At 43.2% G+C, this 25,641-nt stretch overlaps 2 protein-coding genes across 2 annotated transcripts in view; one reads left to right on the top strand and one right to left on the bottom strand.

Annotated features, from left to right (window-relative positions):
* Nucleotides 1–25,641, bottom strand: part of NCAPH (non-SMC condensin I complex subunit H) — a 207,752-nt gene that overhangs the window by 37,186 nt on the left and 144,925 nt on the right. The gene's annotated exons all lie outside the window — the stretch shown is intronic.
* LOC309554161 (uncharacterized protein) overlaps nucleotides 1–25,641 on the top strand; it is a 128,652-nt gene that overhangs the window by 18,475 nt on the left and 84,536 nt on the right. The window contains exons 2-4 of the mRNA XM_082255768.1: nucleotides 11,820–11,984; nucleotides 16,728–16,776; nucleotides 16,887–17,036. Coding sequence (XP_082111894.1) covers nucleotides 11,820–11,984; nucleotides 16,728–16,776; nucleotides 16,887–17,036 — 364 coding nt within the window. The remainder of the gene's footprint in view (nucleotides 1–11,819; nucleotides 11,985–16,727; nucleotides 16,777–16,886; nucleotides 17,037–25,641) is intronic.

The following is a 25,641-nucleotide window of genomic DNA, read 5'->3' as shown; positions in this document are numbered from 1 at the left end:
GGAATCATTGCAAATCGCGGGAAGCCTGTGCGATGCCAGTGATTTGCAATGGAACCCCAAACGCTGTGCGATGTTGCCACGATTTCTGCCTGTCGAATCGCGGTAACATCGCGCATACAGAATCGTGGGACTCATGACGCCCGAAAAGGTACAGGAGCTTCTTTTGTGCATCATGCGTCCCGCGATTCTGTTTGCACGATGTTACCGCGATTCGGCAGGTGGAAGTCACGGCAACATCACACAGCGTTTGGGGTGCCTTTGCAAACCACGGGCATCGCACAGGCGTCCCACAATTTGCAATGATTCCGGATCGCGGGCAGAATCACCGCTACGCCTACATGTGAATGTAGCCTAAGTATGAAGAAAATACAAAAATAGGTTTTAGGCAGTTGTACTAGAATACATTTTGTCTATATATATATATATATATATATATATATATATATATATATATATATATATATATAATAAAGGGTGTTATATGTTTTCTTGGAGTTCTCTTTAAAGGGGATTTCCTAGAAAACAAGAATACATTTTATTTTTGTCCTCTAAATGTTGTAAAGCACTTGTAAAGCACTTTCCAAATATTCACCTGCCTGTTATCGTCTGTTTTGCTAGAAAAGCTTGCTGTTTACACAGCTCAATAGCTCAAGCTAGCAATTTTACAAACACTTGCACAGAAATACACAAGCACACATACATATGTGAAGGAGTCAGAGCAAGATTCCTTCACTTCCTTTCTACTGTGTGCATTTAGCTGTTTGTTTAGTTTCAATAGCAGAGACACAGCCTGTATATACAGTATATAGCAGTATTTCCCTATATAAGTAAATCAATATACCCCACCATCACCACAAATATATAAATAAATCCAGTTTTGTATTGCAAGATGTCTCACTAGTTGCAGGTGTTGCAGTAATACAGTCAGTCAGAAATTTTCTGCATCCAAATCAAAATAATTTTTTTTATAGTCAGTGAATTTTCAATAATAAACTTCACCTTGCTCCATTTAAGCAAATTCACATCTCCATCTAAAACAGAAATGTCACCCACCTGATAATTTTACCTTTCTCATCTCACAAAAACCAATAGAACTTTGGGAATCCTTTGTCATAGGTTCTGTCGGTATTAAATGTTTATTTGTAAAACCACAATATTATTTCAGTTGCAAAATATATAACACATCAGCTTAAAAGCTCACCAACTTATCAAAAAAAATATAAAAATGACCCGAACTATTGTAATTTCCAGAAAAAGTAGGGTTACTTCCTTTTTTTTTAGTTATGTTATAAGCTGGTTGTAGTTTCTTCTGGCTACCATCATCAAACATTGTTTTGTCTGTATGGACTAAACGGCTCAGTCTGTCGGGGTATTTCCTTCCAGGTAGTAGAAAAACCACACTGGCTTCCGAAAACAGAGCATCACGTAGCTATCTTACTTTCATCTTACAGTGAGCTGCACAGCATTTCTGTAACATAAAATGACTTCAGGGTTTATATTACCAAATGATAAATACAAGCAGATAGTGATCAGATATACCTAAATAAACAATAATAAGAGATTTATGAAAGATGTCCATTTCTGAAACAGCATTTTTCTTAGCCAGAAATGCTAACCAGATGCAGTGGTCATGGGTTACTGAACGCAATTGCTGCTTTTAATATGTTATTAATCTTTCATCCATCCTTCTCACGTTGAAAGGAGACTGGCAGAGGTTGTAGCACTGGAACAGATGGGAATAAGTATATAATCTCCTCTTTTGCAGGAAAAATTTCTTTAGGATTATCTTTTACATTGACAGGCTCACTGTAAGCAGTTTATTTTAAAACAGAACTTCAGGCAAACAGCTAAATACCCAGAAAAAATGTAGCCCTCTTTTGGCAAGGTTATGAGAAATGGCCCACCCCAAACAGGATACTGTGCCAAATATTTAGACAGGGTTGAGACAAGGAGGGGCATAAGGGATACGTGACCCAGGCACTAGCTGTATGTGCAATTGGGGGGGGGGGGTTCCCCTCTTTCTGCCTCTTACTGACAGGAGTGACTGCAGTGTCACTCCTGTCAGCAGAGCATTTTGCAGGCCAAAGTGCAGTGGTACCCATTACCCCCACCCCTGGCTTTAGCCCTGTGCTACCCGCTGGCCACTATCACTTGTAAACACAGTAGCAGATTCCTGCACTGATCCTGTGTTTACATATGACAGCATGCCTCAAGTGACAGTGCCTCCTCAGTTTAGGAGAGACAGCAGCCCGTTCTACTTGGGGGGGCATAGTGTACTAGGGAGTTATGTGTACTGGGGGGGGGGGGGTGGGAGGAGGGGGGATATGTTCTGGGGGGGTGGGGCAGCTCTGTGTACTGGGGAGGTGGGAGCTCTAAACTTGGAGGAGGATGGGGGGCAATGGTGTGCCTAGGGGGTGTGGCCTGCACTGCATACTGTAGCTCTAGGGGGGTACCACTGCCAATCAAGTCTAATGTCACACACAGTTGTCGGTTTGGCTGGTAAGTTGCAATACTGTCGGCCCCTAATACTGCACCAGTGCGGAATCTCTCCGCTCCTCCCATCTGCCCCATAGAAAAGCTTTCTTGAGTAAAGCTGCAGCTACTTTTGAAAAGAGACCCACGTAAAGGTATAAATGCTGCACACCCCAAATATTATACAAGAAAAAAATGGAAAATCCCCCAGCTGCAGCTACTTTTGCCTGGCAACTTAGCAAAAGTAGCTGCAATGTCGCTCCAGAATGCCTTTCTATGGGCAGGGCGAGAGGAGCGGAGTGATTCAGCACCAGTGCACTGTGAGGTCACCCTCCTCCTGCATAAGTTCTGCCCACACAGCATCTCTTGCGTGCCTTTTCTGATAGAAAATTAGGCATCCCAGCCGCAGCACAAATTTACAAAGGACTATACAGTAGGTGTGACAGCTGCTGCTATTCTGCAGAAACTGGATTCCATCCACAACACACATTGCTTTTTCTCTACGTCCAAGCAGCACTTCTCTTGCCCCAATATAAGTGTGGAAAACTGGATATGCATTTTTCAATAAATGTTACTATGGTTTTACTGATTCCTGCACTTTAGCGATCTTTATGTTTTCTACGTGTTGATAATAAAGTTGGCAGTGCCTCAACTCAAGACAGGGCCTCTGTGAACAGAGGGGATTCCCATCCAGGGAAATCAATTAGTAATCTAATCCAGCGTTTCTCAACCTTTTTTCAAGTCAAGGCACTCTTTAACCACTTTAAGACCGGAAGGATTTTCCCCCTTAATGACCAGGCCCTATTTTGCGATTCGGCACTGCGTTACTTTAACGGACTATTGCGCAGGCGTGCAACGCTGTACCCAAATAAAATTGATGTCCTTTTTTTCCCACAAATAGAGCTTTCTTTTGATCACCTGTGCGATTTTTATTTTTTGCGCTATAAACAAAAAAACAGCGACAATTTAAAAAAAAATATATATTTTTCACATTTTGCTATAAGACATTCTCAAAATAAAAATTTAAAAATCAAAATTTTTTAACATTTTAGGCCAATTTGTTTTCTGCTACATATTTTTGGTAAAAAAATCGCAATAAGCTTATTTTGATTGGTTTGCGCAAAAGTTATTGCGTCTACTAACTACGGGATTTATGTAATTTTCATTGTTTGTTTTTTTTTTTACTAGTAATGGCGGCAATCTGCGATTTTTAGCGGGACTGCGACATTGCGGCGGACAGATCGGACCCCTAACTGACATTTTTGACACGTTTGGGGGGACCAGTGACATTACTACAGTAATTAGTGCTAAAAATATGCACTGTTTCTGTAATAATGCCATTGGCAGGCAAGGGGTTAACAGTATAAGTGAACAAGGAGTTAAATGTGACCCTAGGGGAGTGATTCTAACTGTATGGGGGTTGGGCTTCTGAGATGACCATTGAGACATGTCATCCTATATAGAAGGATCACAAGCTCTGTGATCATCCCAGGGAGAAGGACACAACAGCCGACCATTTCTCTCTCTCTGCGGGGAACGTTCGAGAGTGTCAGGCGCCAATCGGAGCCACCTGACATGCGCATCGGCTTCCCCGCTGACGAGCGGGGGTGGGAGAGCGCCGCCGGAGGCTGCGTCGGTTCACACAGGAGGACTGCCCTGCTGCAGAAAATCTGCGGCGGGCAGTCCGAAAGTGGTTAAAATGATGGATAGTCTTGAGGCACCCCATTCTAAAATGTAAAAAAAACTATTCTAATAGTTTTACATACTGCAGCAACATCCAAACCTAGGACACCCAACGTTAGAAGTGATTTTTTTCTTCCACAGCAAATACACACTGGTACTGACTATTATTCCAATGTTTCTCTTCTCCCTCAATTTCTCTCCATCAGTCAGCTAATGAGACCCCAGTTCTGAGAGAGAGAGAGAGGCAGAGAAGGGTCAACCAAGGATGCTGCGGAGGCAACAGACATCCTCCTTATCAACTGATGACATCATTGGTTGTTAGGATGCCAGTGTCTAGAAAGTCATAATGGTGCATAATGAAAACCTGTGGCTTTATGTAACTAAAAAGCAGGCTTCATCCATCTGCTGGTTTGTATACATTTTTTAAATAATTGTTAGGCATCTTGCCAATGCAACCCTGAAGAAGTCCCCAGGCACCCCAGGGTTGAAAAAGGCTGATCCAATCAAAGTAATTGAGAGGGACTACTGAAACCAGCATATGACATTAACCATATGTTTATAAATATATACACCAGTATGGGAATAATGAAAGTTTTATATACCAAAAGGTTAACAAAGGGCCCAACAGGAGTCCTGGTGGAATAGTGCACATATATCAGAGTATATATATATATATATATATATATATATATATATATAGTTAATATTACAGATACCTACAGATGAATGTTGCAGCAAAGTCAAGTTGCAGGGGCCCCTGAGGATGATCACAGTGTAGCATACATCTTTATGCCAAAAACCTGAAGACAGAATCACTGATGATGGAGAGATCCTCTTACTGTCATCAAGCCAGTTTAGAACATACAGTATCTAACAAAAGTGAGTACACCCCTCACATTTTTGTGAGTATTTTATTATATCTTTTCGTGTGACAACACTGAAGAAATGACACTTTGCTACAATGTAAAGTAGTGAGTGCTTGCATGTGGTATATTGCAAGTATAAGTAAGTGTAGGACCATCCCAGGTATGTGCTAGAGAGCGCATTGGGTTTCTCTGCTTAACAGGGGAACTGTCAGGCAAAGTTAATTACTCTGCCTAACAGGGAGCATTGAGACTTTGATAGGGTCTGCTATGTGTGATCAGATGCTGCTCATGCTGTTTGCCTGTTTCACACTGGTATAATAGGAAGGGGCATATTGGACAGTGGAAGGAAACCTGACAAATGGAAGCATGGGTGTAGATACAGCCTTGGCCATTGGCAGAGGGAGGTGCCTGAAGGCATGCTTGGTGATTGAGAGTACATGTGCACGGGGTCTTCTTCGGCTGGAAAGGGAGGTCCCGGAGGAAGGGGTTGCTGCCCCTCCTCTGCACAGGCTGCCATGCGGTCTCAGGTAGTCGATCTGAGGGCCAGAGTCACAGAAGCTGCAACCCAGATGTCCTGCAGAGCTGACTGAGAAGGGAATACAGCTAGAAGGATCTGTTCCTGGCTACTGTGAGTACAGACCTAGGTCTAGGGGCCTGTTCGATAAGGGCCATTCCTTCAAGCTAGTAAAGTCAGTGGACGGGTGCTAGCTAAAGACGATACTGTTTAGTGTCCTCAATTCTCAGTGTTCATTGAGTCTGCTGCCAGAGAAAGCAAAGGACTTATTCTTCCGTACAAATGCTGTAGGGTTCAGCAGAGGTTCAATCAAGTGAGAGTTGTTCTCCTCTGTGCATAGTTAAAGTTGAAGTATCCCACTAACCCCTTCTCCTATCTAAGTTATACTAATAAATACATAAAAAAACAAATCCCCTAGACTGGTCATTGGATAATGAGTGGATGAGTGTGCACCTGGCTGTGCAAAAATACCCAAGCAACTGGCTGCAGGATAATCAGAGGGCGATCCACGGAAGTTTATACTCAGTGACCCCCACGGGGCAGTGCTACATAAGATAAAAACGAGGTGGCGGATACACTTCTGTCACCAGTCTTTCAACATATACATACTGTATATACACCCAGAAGCAATGGGAAAACTATTAAACATAGGAACACTTGCCAAACAATCCTTGCTTCTGGTCTGGATTAGCAGCCATATCTAGCAGTGGAGGGACTTAATCTTTCTGTGCTGAAGGTCTCTGCCTCACACCCTCCATCTGTGCTCTTCCAACAGATGGCCAGGGGGCAGTAAAAACAGGCGACTCAATTGTGGTTTAACCATGGCCACTCACCCAAATAGCATTGCAGCCTGATAAGTCTGTACACATGCCGCAGCCGCGATACTTAGCAGCCACAACAATTTTAACTCAGGCTGCAGAATTTGATAGATGACACTGCCTGTCAAGCTCACCCATTCAGATCATAAGGGCGCACCACAACCAGGAGCCAAACGATTGGCTTACAGCTGCAGCGCAGTCCTGCAATGTGAAACAGCAAAAAAAAACAAACAGTCATTAGGTGGTCCCAATAGCACCCCCTGAATGCTTTTCAGCCTCTGCTATACTAACCTTTGAAAAGCGACCCATTGCAGATCACTTTTCAGTGGATAGTAGCTTACCGCCTGTCTAAAAGAACTCCATCTCTGCTGTGAGAGCTTGCTGCCGTGTGGAAAGTTTGACTGCTGACAGACCACTGAAAAGGTATCAGAGCTGCCTCTTTGTTTTGGGGACCCTATTAGGGTGCACCCTGTAAGTCAGGAATGGATTTAAGTTTATTTAGTGATTCAGACAAGCAGATGTTTTGTTTTATGCTGTGGATTTACTGTCCTGCATTGACGCTATCCTTGTTTATTGCCTGACTGAATAAAAGCGCAGGAAAAACCTGCTTAGACTGTAGCTGGGTGTCCTTGTCTCCTCTTGTCTCCACTCCTCCTTGTTTACCACTGTCAATACCAGCCGAGCCTAAAGTTTATATATATATTTCAGATTTTATATATTGTGACAGTGCGAGGCCCCCAAATCCAAATGTGTAAAAGTAGGAAAAAGGGACACAGGGTTTACAGTGCACGACTCTAGGTTCCTCTAGGCTTTGGTATTCCCGGATTCTGTTCTGGAGTTTCTAGATTTTAAAGAGTTTCTGGTGGGAAGAAGTCTCCAACCCAGTGCCCAGGTCTTGCAAGAGACTGGCAGGCTGTGAGTGCTGGTGACCAGTAACCACATCCCTGATAAATAAAGGACCTCCTGTTAGGGAGACAGGTGTACTCCACACAAGAGAGAGATTCCTTGTCCAGGGGTGAGAGAGTCACAGCAGCTAAGCGAGTCTGGGAGGCTAAGAGAGCCGGGACAATTAGGAAACTTCAGGGAACTGAGGGAATCTGGAGGTCTCGGAGGAGTGAGAGAGCCCAGGGTTCTAGGAGATCCCCTACTAAGAGGCCAGGGAGTGGGCCCATGCAGCAAGGTGCTGCAACTAAAAGGCTGAGAGAGCCAGGAGACCTGGGTGAGATGGTCTAAGGGACCAGCAAATTGCCAAATTGAGGCCTAAGCAGTGGCACTTTTAAAGAGGAGGCAAGGTGGCTTGATATCTTTCCATTACTTGTTTTTCATGATGAAAATCTCCTGTGTGGGCAAATGTTTTGTTTGAACTTTTACTTTTGTTCATGCAAACCCTGAAACACAGTTCGGACTGGCATGGACTCACTACATGTGATATTAGCACTAAGCTGATTAACGCAAACATCACAATATATATATATATATATATATATATATATATAATGTAAAACAAATGTAACTATAAACCATTATTGTTTTCTTTTAAATGTTAGATTAAGTGTGAAGCCAAATATTTAACACTAAGGGCCTAATTATGGTGTTAGGTGGGTGTTAGGGTGAAAGTTGGGTTTGAGGAGTTAATTCCCAAAGGATAGCTTTCTGGCTAAATGGGGAGATTAGAGAGGAGTTTAGGAGTTAAGGGCTTATTTTAGAAGTAGGTTAAGGTTTAAAGTTAGGCAGCTTGTATGCAGCCATAGCACAGGGTGTTGCTGTGTCTAGAGGCAGCAAACCATTTGCACCTCATTGCCCGTGTGAATTTAGCCTTAGAGTTAAAGTGAGGGTAAGAGTTAAAGCATTTGTAAAGGTTGTTTTTTTTTTTTTATCTGCGAGCAAGCTAACGGGGGTAGGGCGCGTTTTATTTATTTTTTTCCTTCTTTATTTTATCTTTTATTTATTTTTTTTTTACACTGTCCTTTTAAAAAAATTTCTTTGATCACTTTTATTCCTATTGTAATAGAAATAGGCATGACAGGACCTCTTTAATGTGAGATCTGGGGCTCAAAAAGACCTCAGATCCCACATCTACACTAAAAAAGAAGCTGTTGCTAAGAAGTGACGTATGACGTCGCTCCGTTCCTCCAAGGCCATAGAGTCAAATGAGGGCCATCTTGCCCTCACTTGACTTCCTGCCTGAGAGGAGAGCGGACCAGATAATTTTCCCCGCTACCGACAGCTCCGGAAAGCTGGGAAAACAACTGGGAAGCGACGGGAGGGGGGAGGGCACCTCTCCCGCCACCTATAAAGGTGATCCCGTGGCGAATCTGCTGGGACCCCCCTTATGTTAAAGCGGACCGCCCGCTGTTTAAAAAAAATACCGGGGCTATGGCAGCTATCTGTAAATACACAGTGGGCGGTCCGTAAGTGGTTAAGTAATCAACATGTCTATACTTGTGGCTGTGAACCTCTTCTTCTCGGGTTCCCCACCAGTGCTCCTCCTCTCTGTCCAGTGCCCCCATGGGGACACTCATGCGTGCATGCATGCGTCCATTGACACAGACAGTGGGACTCGCCCCTGCAACCCTACCCCCTCCTGCTTCCTCTTCATTGGCTTTGATTGACAGCACTGGGAGCCAATGGCTCCAGGTGCCCAAGCAAAGCCAGTGAGACTCGGAAGTGAGGAGGGAAAAGAGCTGCAGACATGCACAGCACTGGATCAAATGAGGACTCAAGTATTGGGAGGGGTGGGGTGAAGGGGAATGCTAATGCCTAAACATTTTTTACCTTAATGCAAGGAATGGAATAAGGTAAAAAATGTTTAGGCTTTAGAACCACTTTAAGGACCTAGAGTTGACTGCTTTAGGGTTTGGGTTGTGGGAAAGTTTATATATTAGGGCATGAATTAAAGAAAGGAACCAAAGGTGTATCTCTAGCCATAACAGACTATGAACTGCTATGGGTCCTAAGGCGGCCTGGGTGCACAATGACATGCAGGCAGCAATAGCATTGGGCAAATACATTTGGTCTAAATTATTATATACGTAATCTGAAAACCTCTATACTATTGATATAAAAGCAACTAGTGTTCTGCACCACTTGTGGAATTTCCTTTGAGATGGAGATTTGTTGTAGGACTACATTACACATAGTTATGACCATGTGAAGGGACACTTTACAAGTAACAAATACTCAGAGCAGCAATGTTCACTTATTCTTGCATGCAACATGCTAAAAATTACTGATTCAGGCTCCCAGGGCTGAAAACAAATTTATTGCCAAAAGAAGCTACGGAATATAAATGACAAAACTTTGCTGGGGCCTTTTCAGGGGAATCTCAGGTTTTCTAAGGAAGCTGAACAATTGTGGAACCTACCAATTTTGTGGAAATAGAACAGATAAATGGTAACCCAAATAATAAAACTGAAAAGAACATAATTGGGAATAGCTCATTAACCACTTCCATACAGAGCAGTTACACCCCCTTCCTGCCCAGACCAATTTTCAGCTTTCAGCACTCTCACACTTGTAATGATAATTACTCATGCAACGCTGTACCCAATCAAATTTGTTATCATTTTGTTAACACAATTAGAGCTTTCTTTTGGTAGTATTTAATCACCACTGGGTTTTTTGCGATATAAGTGAAAAAAGAGCGAAATTTTTTTAGTTTTTATTATAAAATTTTGCAAATAAGTAATTTTTTTTCATAAATTTATACTACTACATATCTTTGGTCAAAATAACCCAAATTAGTGGTTATTATTTAGTCTGTGTTTAAGTTATAGAGTCTACAAAGCTATGGTGCCAATCATTGAAAATTGATCACACCTAATCCCACCTGATGTACCGACGGCCTATCTCATTTCTTGAGGCTCTGAAATGTCAAGACAGTACAAATATCCCCCAAATTACCCCTTTTTGGAAAGTAGACAGTCCAGGGTATTTAGTAAGAGGCATGGTGAGTTTTTTGAAGTTGTAATTTTTTCCCCACAAATCTTGGGAAAATTAAGAAATGTTTTTTTTTTTTTTTACACAAAATTGTCAAAATACCAAATTTTGTCTCACACACAGTATATGCATACTTGCAATTACACCCCAAAATACATTCTGCTACTCCTCCTGAGTATGGCAATACCACATGTGTGAGACTTTGTCTGTCAGAGTGACACCCTCCATCCCCGATCGCCGCTCTGCGCGCCCCTGGGGGCATGCGCGAGCGGCGTGCACGAGGGAAGTGCATGTGGTCACATGGTAAAGAGGCATTTTTTTATGGCTCTTTACACCGATCGGGGATGGGCTGTGTCCCGACGGACACGCCGCATCCCCGAACCCTGCGCTGCGCGCCCCCGGGGGCGGTGGGGGGGGGGGGCAGGAGAGCAGCGGATCTGGGCGGAAGTTATATGACGTTCGCCCGGATCAACAAAGTGTTCCTGCCGGCATCATTTTACAATGGCCCAGTAAGGAACCGGTTAAAAAGCAACATAACTACAACTACTCAATGGTTCATTGCCACAGGAGTCATAACTACGGTTTATGGGGCCACAAATTTTGATGTGTGCCCTCGGCAACCTCTTATCTTTTGAACCCTCCAGTCCCACCCCCTGGACTCATAGCAAATACCAGGGCTGCTATGGCTATTGTTATTAAAAAAAATAAAATAAAATAAATACAAGTACAGAGCGCAAAGAGGTTCCAAATGGATATGTAGATAACCACAGTAAGAGCAAGTCCAACTACTCACCTGACCAGCAATGAGACATGAGCACAAAACAACAAATAAAGGAGCGCTCCCAGCCCTGGGGAAGTCAATAGAGCTACAAGCTCAGGAATAGATAAAATCAAAATTCACTTGTAAAGCTTTTTACAATACAGTGAATTATGATTTTATCTATTCCTGGGCTTGTGGCTCTATTGACAGGGATGGGAGTGCTCCTTTATTTGTTGTTTTATAGGTGTTTTGCCACAACATTAAGGGCCAGTTCACACCATAGAAACGCAGTCCGCATGTGTTCTGTGCATTTTTGATGCTTTGCAGTGCATTTTTCCCCTATTTTCACCCTAAATGGAGACATGTGCATTCCCGTGCGATTTTGGTGCATTCCACTGCGCTTTTGATGCATTTTACCGTGTTCCAGTACAGTTCAGTGCAGAAAAGATGCAGCATGTTCTACTTTTTTTTTTTTTTTTTTTCTGGAACGCAGTGGAACTGACTGTACTGGTGCCAGCTATATATTTGAAAACCATATAACCTACTATCCATGCGTTTCTGATACAGAAAAAAAAACGCACTGCGTGTAGTGTGAACTGGCCCTAAGAGTAAAGTGCAAAATGCAGTAACCTTAGAAGGCAGCTAGCAATTACTTTTTATCACTCTTGGATTTCTAAACTGATTAAAGATAAACCTCTTTGGTTGCTATTGGTTTCTGCAAAATCTAGTTTCAATGCATTAAATTATGCTTTTTTTATATTATTTAGGTACATCACAAAGAAACGCAAGCACTGGCTGCAGTGAAAATACTTGAAATTTCCTCCGAAGAAGCTCTAGAAGATCATATATCTGAAATTAATATTCTGGGACAGTGTCAACACCCAAATGTTCTCAAACTCATAGAGGCAGATTTCTGGGGTCGACAGCTGTGGGTAAGATGGTAATACGCTAATATGGAAGATGAGCAGAAATGTATCACTGTGCAGACAGAGGGCAACATTTTTAAAACAGGAGAAGATGCACATAGGCCTGGAAGGAAAACGTGTACAACTGACACAAGTGGTTTTGAGGAGAAAAATATATATAGGACTAGCTAGAGGGTAAAACAAGAGAAAATAAATTCAGAACTGGGGCAGAAGGCGTAGAGGAAGAAATGACAGCAGAGAGACACCAAGGTGGCATAAGAAGAGTTGGACAAGGTATCTGCAGGACTGCTTTAAAGGGTTTTAAGAAAGAATGTAGATAAAGGGGAAGGCATCAGTGGATAAAGAGAAACAAAATATAAAGCAATGCTTGTCAAAGGACATAAAAGAAAAATATTCATACATAGCTGTCAGACATATCAAACTCGTGTTTTCTGAGCCGCATACAGGCTTGCCACTCCTTCCTTGGGGTCCTAAGTCAGTTTGGGAATTTAGAATGAGTGAGATGCCAACTGATTAGCCAAATGTGTCAAATGATGTTTCATGGACCTTTCCCAGGTTTAAATATTGTAAGTAACAGTACCTACTTTCATGTTAATAGACAAAGTGATGTCATATTTGAGTTTGATGTGCCTGATATAGGGGGGGGGGGGGGGGGATTGTGAACAAAAGATTAATGATGACAGAGAGTAATAAGGGAAAAAGGTAATACATGATTGACATGAGATATAGAATTATATAGAGGGCTGTGTTTAAACATCAAGGTTTTATTGGCACATCTAAATGATTAGATCCTTTTGTAAAAGCTCCAACCCCTGTGTCATGTAATTATTTTAGTAAAATCTAATACTGGAATGTGGTAATGGAGGCAGCAGGCTGTCTACTTTATATGGTAAACTGTAAGGACCAACAAGCAGGTGAAAAGAGAAAACGTTTAATGTTTCCTGAACTTTAAAGAGTCTTGTGACTCCTTACAACATTATTTGCACTCTCTTATCTGCAAAGGTAATTTGCTGAATTTAGCCACAAATGTTTAGATGGATAGAAGATTGAACCAAAATAAAGAAAATAGTTATTTCAGTGTAGCACTGCCCCCCCGCAGGAACTGCTGGATATTGTCTTTATGGGCTCCCCTGGTTACCAGCACGTATTTATTTGAACAAGTCTCTGAATCCCTCCTTGTTCCCAAAGGGTCTTCACATTAATAGACAGTCTAGGGGTGTTGTTTGTTTTGTTGTTTATTGATAATTTGGGATAGGAGAAGGGAATAGTGGGATACTCCAATTGAACTATTCACATTGTTTGAGGACTTCTATCTTCAGAGTTCTGCTGAAAATATGGAACAGCCATGCTGTTAATCCACACTGCCATTAGGGTGGATGGGGTTAAGTCTCTTGTTCTCTTTGCTCTCTAACAAGATGACATGATGGATGATAAGCTATCCTCAGGACACTCTCACTAGCATCCTCTTCCTGCTGACACCCGTCCACTGACTATCCTAGGAGCATGGGGAGGCCCCCCTCAGGTCAGGCCCCTTGACACGAGTTTCTGTACTCACTGTACTGCAGAGACATATCCTCCAGTGTCTACCCTCTCAGTCAGCTTCCCTGGACCTCCGGGTTCAGCTCCTCACTGCTACTCTTCCTTCCCTCAGGACGACCCCCCTGAGGTCGCATGGCACCTCTACAGAGGAGGAGGCAGCCGCCCCCTCCCTCCAGGACTCCGCTCCCCAATGAAAGACCTTGAGCAAATGTGCTCCTGGCTTTTATACAGTATCCCAACATGCTCCGAGGCGACTTACCCTCTGCCAATCGTCAGGACTGTATCAAAAGCCCATGCACCATATGTCAGGTTTCCTCCCATTGTCCAACATGCCTCCCTATTGGACCAGTGTGAAACACTCTGCAGACAGAATGAGTTGCACTCTGAGCACAATGAGCAGACCTCACTAACAGATCCTGCTCTCTGGTAGGCAGAGAACAATGTAGATTTACCTGCAGGTCTTCTGGTAAGCAGATAGAGCACAAACTATACTTTCTCACTAGCACCTACCTAGGAGGGTGCTTCATCAGTTTGTACATTTTGAGGCTTTGTGATGTCCACAATACCTCTCTGCTCTGGCCCACAAGTGTCTTGTGGTAAACAAAGTGCTAACTTTGAGGGAGAAAACTATTATAGAACAAGAACAATGGGGAAAAGAACAAACAGGATTGACAGCAGAGGGAGAAAGTATATATACAACTGAAAGAAAGTATATATACAACTGGAAGAAAAGGGTATAGATGAGGAAAATACACAAAGGACAAAGTGCTAAAAGGCATTCTGGAAAAAGAATAATCTCACACAGGGCTGAAAGTTGAGGGAACAGAACAAAATAAAATTTTAATAAACAATCAATATAATGGGCATAGAGAGCAGAATGATAGCAGCATAGAGATCGGGAGTTATAATTTTGGTAAGGTTCAGATACCTGAGCAGATATCTACATGACTACAGCCAGTGTTTCTAAAAAATACGGGGGTAGTGTAAAGAAAGGTACATGTCAAAACTGTAAGCGATAAGCAGGGAACAAAATTGTCAGCAGCATCAGTGCTGTATCTTGGCCTAGGCCAACAAGGCCCGGGCCTAGGGTGGCACTTTGCAGGGGGGCAGCAAAAAAGATGCATCCCACACAAAAAAAAAAAAAATAGCCTCCTCCCTGCTCCCACGCGAAAAGGGTCCCCACTGGCTTGCGCTACACTTTTAGTATAAGGCCAGACTTATGGGGCAAATTGGGACAGAGGGCAGGGTCCAAGAGGCAAATAAGTCTGGCACCCACATAAAGCACTCACACTGCTACCTGCCAGTATGATAATACCGGCGGGTGAGGACATGTGGACAGACTGCAGGCCGCCAACCACAATTAATACAACTGGCCCGACGGCCCCCAATGCTAATAAGTGTGGCACTGCAGCCTAATGCTCCACCTACCCTCCTCTGTCCCCAGGTATGGCAGGCATCATGCCAATAATATAATTTCATTTCATTAAACATCCTTGTCCTTGAGCGAGCATATTGAATTGCATCATATACAATTAAGACTTTAAATTGTATATGATGGCAATAATATTTTGGACCTGCTTACCTCATATGTCCTATCGCAATATGTCACTGGGTTAGTAGGATTACTCCTATCTTATAATATATTTGGACTTGTGTTTGCTGCCACTGATTATTTCACTTTTTTGTATAATGACTCTCTGGACCTCCTAGTCATTATACTAATAAGTGAAATATTCCTATAATTACAATCAGTGGCAGCAAACACAAGTCCAAATATCTTAGGCTGCACTAATGGGCAGTGATAGGCTGCATTAGTGGCCACTGATGGGGCTGTACTGATGAGGCTACACTGATATGCCGCACTGATGAGGCTGCACTGATGGGCAGTTATGAGGCAGCACTGATAAGGCTGTACTGATTGGCACTGATGAGGCTGAGCTTATGGGAAATGATGAGGCTACGCTGATGGGCACTGATACACTGTGGCTGTGGTCTGTGGTTTACAGATGACAGAACGGGTCAGAAACAGGAAGGGGTGTGGCATTTACAGGAAGGGGTGGGTCATATTTAAATTAAGGGGTGCACAAGTTTAGTCAGGCCTAGGGCAGCACAAAACTTTAATACACCACTGAGCAGCATGTAGGAGCGGCCTAACCAGTATACCTGGGTATTGAGTAAACACGCATAGATACCTAAATAGGGTTTATTATACCATAGCAATTGAATGTTCACAGAAATAAGGCAATTTACAGCAATTGCACTATATTTGTTGCGGGTCATCCACAGGCAGATGTTTATCCCCATGGTACTTTCCAATAGTAATATCACAACAATAGCACTGCATATGTTGCAGGTCATAAACTTCTTCAGACAGAAGAGGGCACTGTTTATTCACAAGGCACTTTCCAATAGTAATGTGTCAAGGACTTACAGACCACAGGATGCCAGTGGAGCACTTCCCTTAGAGGGGGTTATGAATTTGCGTGGAGGGGGTTATGAATTTGCATGGAGGGATTTATGTATTTGCTTGGAGGGGGTTATGATTTTGCTTGGAGGGGATTTATGATTTTGCTTGGAGGGGGTTATGATTTTTCTTGGAGGGGATTTATGATTTTGCTTGGAGGGGATTTATGATTTTGCTTGGAGGGGGTTATGATTTTGCTTGGAGGGAGTTATGATTTTGCTTGGAGGGAGTTATGATTTTTCTTGGTCTCACTGCTATCCCCAAATGTCCTTGCAGACATCTTGCTGCAAATAGAAGTTCCAGTAATCTGCCAAAGGAGACAATCTGTAATGGAAAGCCTATTTTTCCCTCCCCATCAGCTACTGCTGTATAATTCCACTCCTACTCTCTCTCCAACCAGCAGAGGGCCTGTCCCAGTCTTACTCTTTCACTGCAGGCACCCTGAATGACAGCATCTCTAATTTATAGAATTCTGTGTGAAGATGGCCACCCAAATCTCACAGGATTTTGATATCCAATAAGATATGCTGTCCTCCCCAATGTGGCTGCCTGGAACCTATCATAAGGGACAATTAGCCCTCAATAGTCTCCTGCTAGAAATGGCACAATGCCACCTTCAGGTTGGAGAATATTTTGCAGCCTACAAGCAGATAAAGAACTGGTAGAATTTTGCACATACCAGTAAAGAAAAACTACAGTGAGTAGAAACATGTAAGACTGACAGTTGTGATTTCTGTTTTTCCCAGATCATGGTGGAGTTCTGTGCTGGAGGAGCACTTGATGCCGTCATGATAGGTCAGTATGCAAGCAGTATTTGCTGCATTTGATTGTAGTATTGTGGGAAGAAGTTAAATGACTATACCCATCTCTGTGTTCATCTCTATTCGATTCCCTCAAATATGCAGAGCTGGGCCATGGGCTGTCAGAGAACCAGATTCGTGTAGTCTGTCTACAGACCCTGCAGGGACTCCAATATCTGCATTCCCATAAAATCATCCATAGGGACCTTAAAGCTGGAAATATCCTCCTTACACAACATGGAGACATCCGATTGGGTGAGTATATTGTATATTATTGACTGTTCAATTACATAATTACTGATTACATGTTTAAATACATCACAACTGATTTATGACTAGGTTTTACCTTCATGTACCACAAGCAGGTTGTTTTACACCTAAATGTAAATGCTTTAAACCTACAGTAAATGTGCACAGAAACACCAATGTGAATAAAAATATTGATCAGTCAATGTTATAGATATCTTAAAAGGCAGATGTAACTGCCGCAGAACATATGGAAAATCCTGATCCTGTGCGCTAGTAATGTTGATGTGTATTTATACCAAGGCTTTTTTTTTTTTTTTTTAGTTTTGGATAGACTGGGGAAGAATTAGAGCCCCTGTAAAGTTTTGCTTCTGTCTGTGGTACCATTATAGATAATTTACCTTTACTCACTGTCCTGGGGACAACCTTTTCACCAGATAAGAAGTCAATGAAGCCCTCCATTTGCAAAACAGAGAAAGATAAAAATGCTTTTTTTTTTTTTTTTTTTTAATTAACTAGGGGAAAGCTAGAACTTATTTCAGCTTTTTATTGCTGTCAGTTTTCCTGTTCCAGAATTTCTCTCACTTCTTCTCTGGTTACCAAAATAAAAAATAGATTTGAAATCTTTCTAACAGAGCCCTGGATAGTAATAAAGCCTAGCAGGGGTTCTAGCTCATCCCCATTCTGTCTAAACTAATAAAGGTTTTGCTACAGATACAATTTAAGATTTGTGATATGGTTACAGTTAGTAATTTTGGTTCAATGTTGGCTGTGAAAGGGATCGTGTATCAAAAAAAGTTTTGCCTTTAAAACCGTAGCAGTATAAAAGTAAGGATTCCAGCCACAAAGCTCCTTTCTGAGTCTGATAACCTTTATCTGCTCAAGGAAGAGTTCTTGTGCTTTAAAAGTGGAGGAAGGTTGTCTTATGAATGCAGTAGGCAAGATTATCAGGTGGGCCCCTTCCTTTTTTGCTACTGCAAAAAAATGGGCATGGTTTGTTTGTCCTGCACTAAATATTAGGCATGGCTTAAAGGGTGCGGTTGAAAATAGTTTTAGACAATTGTAAAACAGCACATACGAGGGTGCAAACACCTAGTGCTTTACCAAAGGTTTATTATAACAAAGAAAACAGCCAAACGCATATTCACATTTACCAAAGTGTTGGCAAGCTGACGCGTTTCGGGGGGACGCACTCTCTTCTTTAGAGCTATTCTTAGCTCTGAAAAAGAGGGTGCGTCCCCCGAAACTTGTCAGCTTGCCAACACTTTTGTGCATCAGGTTAGGCCACATGTTATCTCTACTGGATTGTGATTTGGTGTAATACAATGCATGTATATAGCTCATCTTTGTGAGTATGCATTTAATTATTTTGTTATTTATTATGATAAATCGATAAATCTTAGTTAATGTACTAGGCATTAGTACCCTCCTGGGTGCTTTTTTACAGTTATCTGTCAGATTCCCCCATATGAAGAGGACTGCACCAGCGAAGCATGCCAGAAGGAGTTCTGCATAGGACTATAGCATTGGGACTTTATGGCAGTACTCTAAGTGCTGGAGGTGTTTTGTATGTTAGAGTTTTAGGCAAATTGCATGGCATTGTATAGTACAGACTAGGGAATGTACATACAGAATGAAACAATGTCGAATAGGGTATGTACAGCGCTCTATATAGAATTTAGCAGACAATGGGATAAAATAAGCTCCATATTATCGGTGTCAGTAGAACAAAATAAGCCCCATATAAATAGTGTCAGTACAATAAAATAAAACTTAAAAAATTATTATTCAATGAACACTATACCAGAGGCCAGAACCCCTCCAGGCTGGCTGCAGGGGTGGTGGGTAGGGACTGTGACACTATAGTGGCTGCATGGGGTGGGGAGATCTATGGCACTATGATTATGCCACAGACACATTCTCCTATGCAACCACTAAAGCACTTAAGGCCCCTTTTTCACGATCATTCTGATCAGGTTTGCCCAACAGTTTTTCAGGCGGATCTGATCGGATGGTCTATTCACCCCTATGAAGCGGCAGGTATAAATGGACTTGTGCACGTTTACACATACCTACCTTCGATCTGATCTGGTCCACTAAAAACAAACAGAGAAGGATTTGTCCTCCTCCATCTAGGCAGATTGGATTGGAGGGCAGTCGGATGTAAATGGACAGTGGAGTCTGTTTGTACCCAGCCGCCCCTTAGAGCAGAGCAGGCTCTGTCTGTGTCTGCATGAACTGAGCAGACTCAGATGTGCCATTTGCCCACTCTGCTCAGATCGGCGAGGCATCAGTGGACAGATCCCCTCCTGTTTAAAATAGAGTCCACCCTGTGTGAAAGTGGTCTTAGACTCCCCATCCATTGCCATGCAGACAGTGAGCCAAACTCCGCATTCCTCCTCCCTTAACTACTTCTGAACCATAAGGTTTTACCCCTATAATGACCAGGCCATTTTTTACAATTTGGCACTGCGTGAATTAAACTGGTAATTGCATGGTTATGCAATGCTGTACCCAAACAAAATTTATGTCTTTAGTTTCCCACAAATATAGCTTTCTTTTGGTGGTATTTGATCACCTCTGCGGTTTTTATTTTTTGCGATATAAACAAAAAAAGACCGAAAATTTTGAGAAAGAAATGACATTTTCTACTTTTTTTAAAAAAAATATATATATCCAATAAACTCCATTTTTGTCATACATTTAGCCCAAAATGTATTTAGCTACATATCTTCGATAAAAAAAAAAAAAAATCTCAATAAAATGGCAGGGCAGTACAAAACCCCCAGAAGTTACCCCTTTTTGGGACACCCCAAGGAATTTCCTGAGAGGCATATTTAGCCCATTGAATATTTTTTTTTTTTGTCACAGGTGTTTGAAAAATGACAAAAAAAAAAAATTTTTTTACACAAAGTTGTCTTTGAAATGATATATCGCTCGTTTGGGTTCCTGGAGAACTGGGCTGACTTCTCAGTCGGCTACTGGCTCTTTAGTAAGGATGGGCTGCACCTTAATGGGGACGGTACAGCTCTTTTGGGGAGAAAGATGGCCACCAAGTTGGAGGGGCTTTTAAACTAGGAGACGGGGGGGGGGGGAGGACTCAGAAGTAGAGTCAGTCAGGAAGGAGCAAAGGACAGAAGATAATATTAGAGTCAGCAGCGAAAGTAGGGACATAACGTCAATTGGTAGGTCTGTGCGGGAAAACCTCAGACCAAACAGGAATAAACATAACCACCAATCACGTTTAACTTCCGTAAAACTAAGAGGGGTATATGCTAATGCCAGGAGCCTAGCTAATAAAATGGATGAGTTGGAAATGTTAGTACATGAGGAGGACATAGACCTTGTGGGAATAACAGAGACTTGGTTCGACCCTCACATGACTGGCTGGCAAATATCCAAGGGTATTCGGTGTACCGGAAGGACAGGGTAGGAAAAAGAGGGGGAGGGGTATGTCTCTACGTCAAGAACAATGTAAGGGTGATAGAGAGGAGTGACATTATGGAAGGGATGAGTATGGAGTTAGAATCCGTGTGGGTAGAACTCCATAGGGAAGGAGAAAAGGGAAAAGTAATGTTGGGAGTTTGCTATTGGCCACCTAAACAAGTGGAGGAGGTAGAGCTGGAATTTTTAGCACTATTGGGTAAAGTGGCAAAACTAGGATCAGTCATCACATTGGGGGACTTCAATTATCCCGACATTGACTGGGTAGAGGGGACTACACACTCACAAAAGGCCCGTCTATTCACGGAAACCTTACAGGATAATTACATGTCACAGTTGGTGGACTCTCCGACTAGGGAAAACACAGTCCTGGATCTATTGATCACTAATGACCCAGACCTAATCTCGGAGGTAGGAGTCCAGGACTACCTGGGCTCTAGCGATCACAGGATGATCACATTTAGCGTAAATAACAATATAGAAAGGCAAGTGGGGAACATAAGAACCCAAAACTTCAGAAGGGCAAACTTTCCAAAATTGTACTCATTGATGGAAAGGGTAAACTGGGACCAAACCTTGGGATCACTGACCACAGAGGAAAAATGGGAATGCTTTAGGAACATATTAAGCAAATGCATCTTGCAGTGCATTCCTTTGGGAAATAAATTTAGAAGAGACAAAGCCAAACCTGGCTGGCTAAACCATAGCGTTAAAAAACTTATTAGGGGAAAAAAATTGGCCTTCAGGAAATATAAATCAGAGGGCACAGTATCGGCTTTCGAGCAATACAAGGAGGCAAATAAGAAAAGTAAACACGAAATCAAGATGGCTAAAATAAACTTTGAGAGACAAATAGCGGAGGATAGTAAAAAAAACCCAAAGAAATTCTTTAAATATATCAACAGCAAAAAAAACTAGGGCAGAGCATATTGCACACATAATTAACGATGGGAGGATGGTTACAGAGGACACTGAAAAAGCAACCGTGCTGAATGCTTTTTTCTCGTCAGTATTTACACAGGAAACGGAGGGGTACACTGACCATGACTGTATGGTTAGTAGTAATACACAGGACTTGCCACTATGGCTTACAGAGGGTGAAATCAGGGAAAGGCTGGATAAACTTAACACAAAGAAATCACCAGGCCCGGATGGCGTACATCCGAGAGTACTCAAGGAACTCAGTAAGGTTATATCTAGACCACTGTTCCTGATCTTTGCTGACAGTATTAGGACAGGAGATGTACCAGGGGATTGGAGGAAAGCTAACGTGATTCCGATATTCAAAAAGGGTCAGAGGCATATACCGGGAAATTATAGGCCTGTCAGTTTGACATCAATAGTATGTAAACTTCTGGAGGGGATGATAAGGGACTATATCATAGAGTTTGCTAAAGACAACAGCATCATCAGCAGTAACCAGCACCGGTTTACAAATGGGCGTTCTTGTCAAACCAATCTCTTAACATTCTACGAGGAGGTGAGCTGTGAGCTAGATAGGGGCAGACCAGTGGATGTGGTGTACATAGATTTCGCTAAGGCGTTTGATACAGTTACCCATAAGCGCTTAATTTATAAAATAAGGTCTGCAGGTATCGACAGCAGGGTTTGCTCTTGGATACGGAACTGGCTAAAAGGGCGTGTCCAAAGGGTGGTAATAAACAGCGCATACTCAGACTGGTCTGAGGTAGTAAGCGGGGTCCCCCAAGGCTCAGTCCTGGGACCAACCTTGTTCAATTTATTCATAAACAGCATTGAGGACGGGATCAGTAGTTCGATATCAGTTTTTGCAGATGACACAAAATTGGCCAGGGCAATAACTGCACAGCATGAAGCAGATATCCTACAGGATGACCTGGACAAAATAACGGAGTGGGCAACGACTTGGCAAATGAGGTTTAACGTGGAGAAGTGTAAGGTTTTGCACTTGGGGACTAGAAACATAAAAGCACAATACACGTTAGGAGGGAAACCCTTGGGGGAATCAAAAATGGAGAAAGATCTGGGAGTCTTGGTTGATGCTAGACTAGGCAATAGCACGCAATGTCAAGAGGCAGCTGCCAAAGCCAGCAGAATATTAGCATGCATAAAGAAAGGGATGTATTCCAGAGATAAGACTATAATCCTTCCACTTTATAAAACTCTGGTCCGACCGCATCTGGAGTATTCTGTCCAGTTCTGGTCGCCAGTCCTCAGGAGGGATGTGTTGGAGCTGGAGAGCGTCCAGAGAAGGGCAACTAAACTAATTAGGGGATTGGAGGACCTTAATTATGAAGAGCGTCTGCAATCGCTTGATTTATTCTCCCTGGAGAAGAGACGCCTGAGGGGGGACATGATAGCAATTTTTAAATATCTCAATGGGGATCTCAGCTTAGAAAAAAAGCTGTTCAATCGAAGGGATTGCATGAGGAGTCGAGGGCATACAATGCGATTAGAGGATCTTTACTGTTAGGCTCCATGTACACGGGACGCTGGAAATGGCCGTTTAGGAGCAGTTGGGTGTTTTTTTCAGAAGCCCCTGAACGCAGCTCCATGTTATCTTATCTGTCCATGTACACATGGTCGTTTACAGTCATTTGCAGGCAGTTGCGTTCAGGGACTTTTTTTAGAACGCAATTATTTGCGTTCAAACGTGTGTTTCCCGGCGTTTCAAACGCAGAAACGCGGCCGAACGTGACTAAACGTGACTGAACGCGATGAACCTACGTTCAGCCACGTTATACGTTTTTTTTCTTCCATTCAAAATCAATGGTTCCCTATGGGAGCCTATTGATTTGAATGGAAGTCGCACCGCAAGTCGGATCCGACTTGCGGCGCGACCTGCACTGTGAGAATCTTGAGGGGGAACTCCACACCAAAAATGGGAACAAAAACTGCGTGGGGGTCCCCCCCAGGTTCCAAACCAGGCCCTTCGGGTCCGGTATGGAATTTGAGGGTAGCCCCACGCCGAAAAAATGGCGTGGGGTCCCCCCCAAAATCCATACCAGACCCTTATCCGAGCATGCAGCCCGGCAGGCCAGGAAAGGGTAGGGGACGAGCGAGCGGCCCCACCCCCCTGGACCACACCAGGGCACATGCCCTCAACATGGGGGGGTGTTGGTGCTTTGGGGCAGGGGGAGCTCTGCACCCCCCACCTCAAAGCACCTTGCCCCCATGTTGATGAGGACAAGGGCCTCATCCCCACAACCCTGGCCGGTGGTTGTGGGGGTCTGCGGCAGGGGGCTCATCGGAATCTGGAAGCCCCCTTTAACAAGGGAGCCCCCCAGATCCCGGACCCCCTCCCTATGTGAATGGGTATGGAGTACACTGTACCCCTACTCATTCACCGCATAAAAGGCAGTGTATGGAAATAACGACAGGAGACGTTTTGGAAAGTTTATTAAAAATCTTCATCCAGCTCTTCTTGTCTTCTCCTCTCTTGTCTTCTGCTCTTTTGCTGTCCCCTCTTCTTGTCTTCTCCCCGGGGTCTTCTGCTCTTTTGCTGTCCGCTCTTCTTGTGTTCTCCTCTCCGGGGTCTTCTGCTGTCCTCTCTTCTTTTCTTCTCCTCTCCGGTCTTCTGCTCTTTTGCTGTCGGCTCTTCTTCTTCCTCCGGTCGTCCTCCGACGACGTCGCCGGTGAATATGGCGGTCTCCGGTCTCTGCAGCTTATTATATAGCCATTAGGGGCGTGGCCCCCGATGATGTCATTGGGAGGCCCCGCCCCCTAATGTCACAGATGACCCCACGTTTTTTCGGCGTGGGGCTACCCTCAAATTTCATACCGGACCCGAAGGGCCTGGTTTGGAACCTGGGGGGCCCCCACGCAGTTTTTTTCCCATTTTTGGCGTGGAGTTCCCCCTCAAGATTCTCACAGTGCAGGTCGCGCCTTCCATTCAAATCAATAGGCTCCCATAGGGAACCATTGATTTTGAATGAAGGCAGAAAAACGCTGCTAAAAGCAACGTGGCCAAACGTGCAATAACGCAAATGGAAAAAGCTACTGAAAGCACGTTTAACAGCTGCTTTTTCCCGGTGTCAGAAATAGCTTTGCAGGACGTTTTTTCTAACGTCCCGTGTACATGGAGCCTTAGGGCTACAAGATTGTGGAATTCTCTACCACAAGAGGTGGCTTCTGCGGGTAGTATGGTGGCTTTCAAAAGACTCTTAAGCCCCGTACACACGTACCGATGGTCGGCATACAAATGTTCCTCTTTTCTCCCCGGGATGTCGGTGTCTGTTGAAAAGTGCAAAGACAACACAAGGACAGCACAAGAATTTTGTCTGCAGACTTCAGCTGACTGCAGAAGTGATGTCATGTAATGGTTAACTTTCCCTGTGTTTTTAATTTTCTGAGCATGCCCAGTCTTGCAAATCTGCGGTCTGTCGGCCGAATTCTGTACTGACAGGCGAACAATCGTCCGTTCTGGTGTCCGCAGACAAAAATTTTCATGTTTGCAAGAAAGACTTTTGTCCGCGGATTGTGCGCAGACATCTGTCGGAGGCACCATACTAACACGCGTACAATCGGCAGATCCTTCGTCCACCGACGTTTGTATGCCGACGATCGGTACGTGTGTACGGGCCTTTAGACGTACATCTCAAGGATCAGAACATTCAGGGCTATGTGAGATGATTACAGCCACACACACCTACACAGGTTGAACTGGATGGACTATTGTCTTTATTCAACCTCACCTATTATGTAACTATGTAACACATGCCATGGGTATATATGAAATGACACCCCAAAATACATTCTGCTGCTTCTCTTGTGTACGGGGATACCACATGTGTGAGACTTTTTGGCAGTCTAGCCACGTACACATATAGCCATGGCATGTTTGAGCGATATATCATTAACGTGACAACTTTGTGTAAAAAAAAACATTTTTGTCATTTTCCCAAAACTTGTGGCAAAATATAACATATTCCATGAACTCAACATGCCTCTCAGCAAATAGGTATGAGTATCTTTTGAGGTTTTGTGCTATCTTTACATTTCAGGACCTCTGAAACTGTCATAGGTAGTAAGGAAGTAAAATAAGCAATTTACGCCCTTAGAAAACCTGAAGGCGATGATTGGTTTTCACAGCTAGGCTCCCAAAAAGTCTGACACATGTGGTATCTCTGTACTCAGGAGAAGCAGCAGAATGCATTTTGGGGTGTCATTCCACATATACCTATGGCATGTG

The sequence above is a fragment of the Pelophylax lessonae genome (genome assembly GCF_965119305.1).
Source record: "Pelophylax lessonae genome assembly, chromosome: 4".
Classification (NCBI taxonomy): domain Eukaryota; kingdom Metazoa; phylum Chordata; class Amphibia; order Anura; family Ranidae; genus Pelophylax; species Pelophylax lessonae.
Note: the sequence above shows the minus strand (reverse complement) of the source record. Positions and strands in the feature narration are given on the sequence as shown.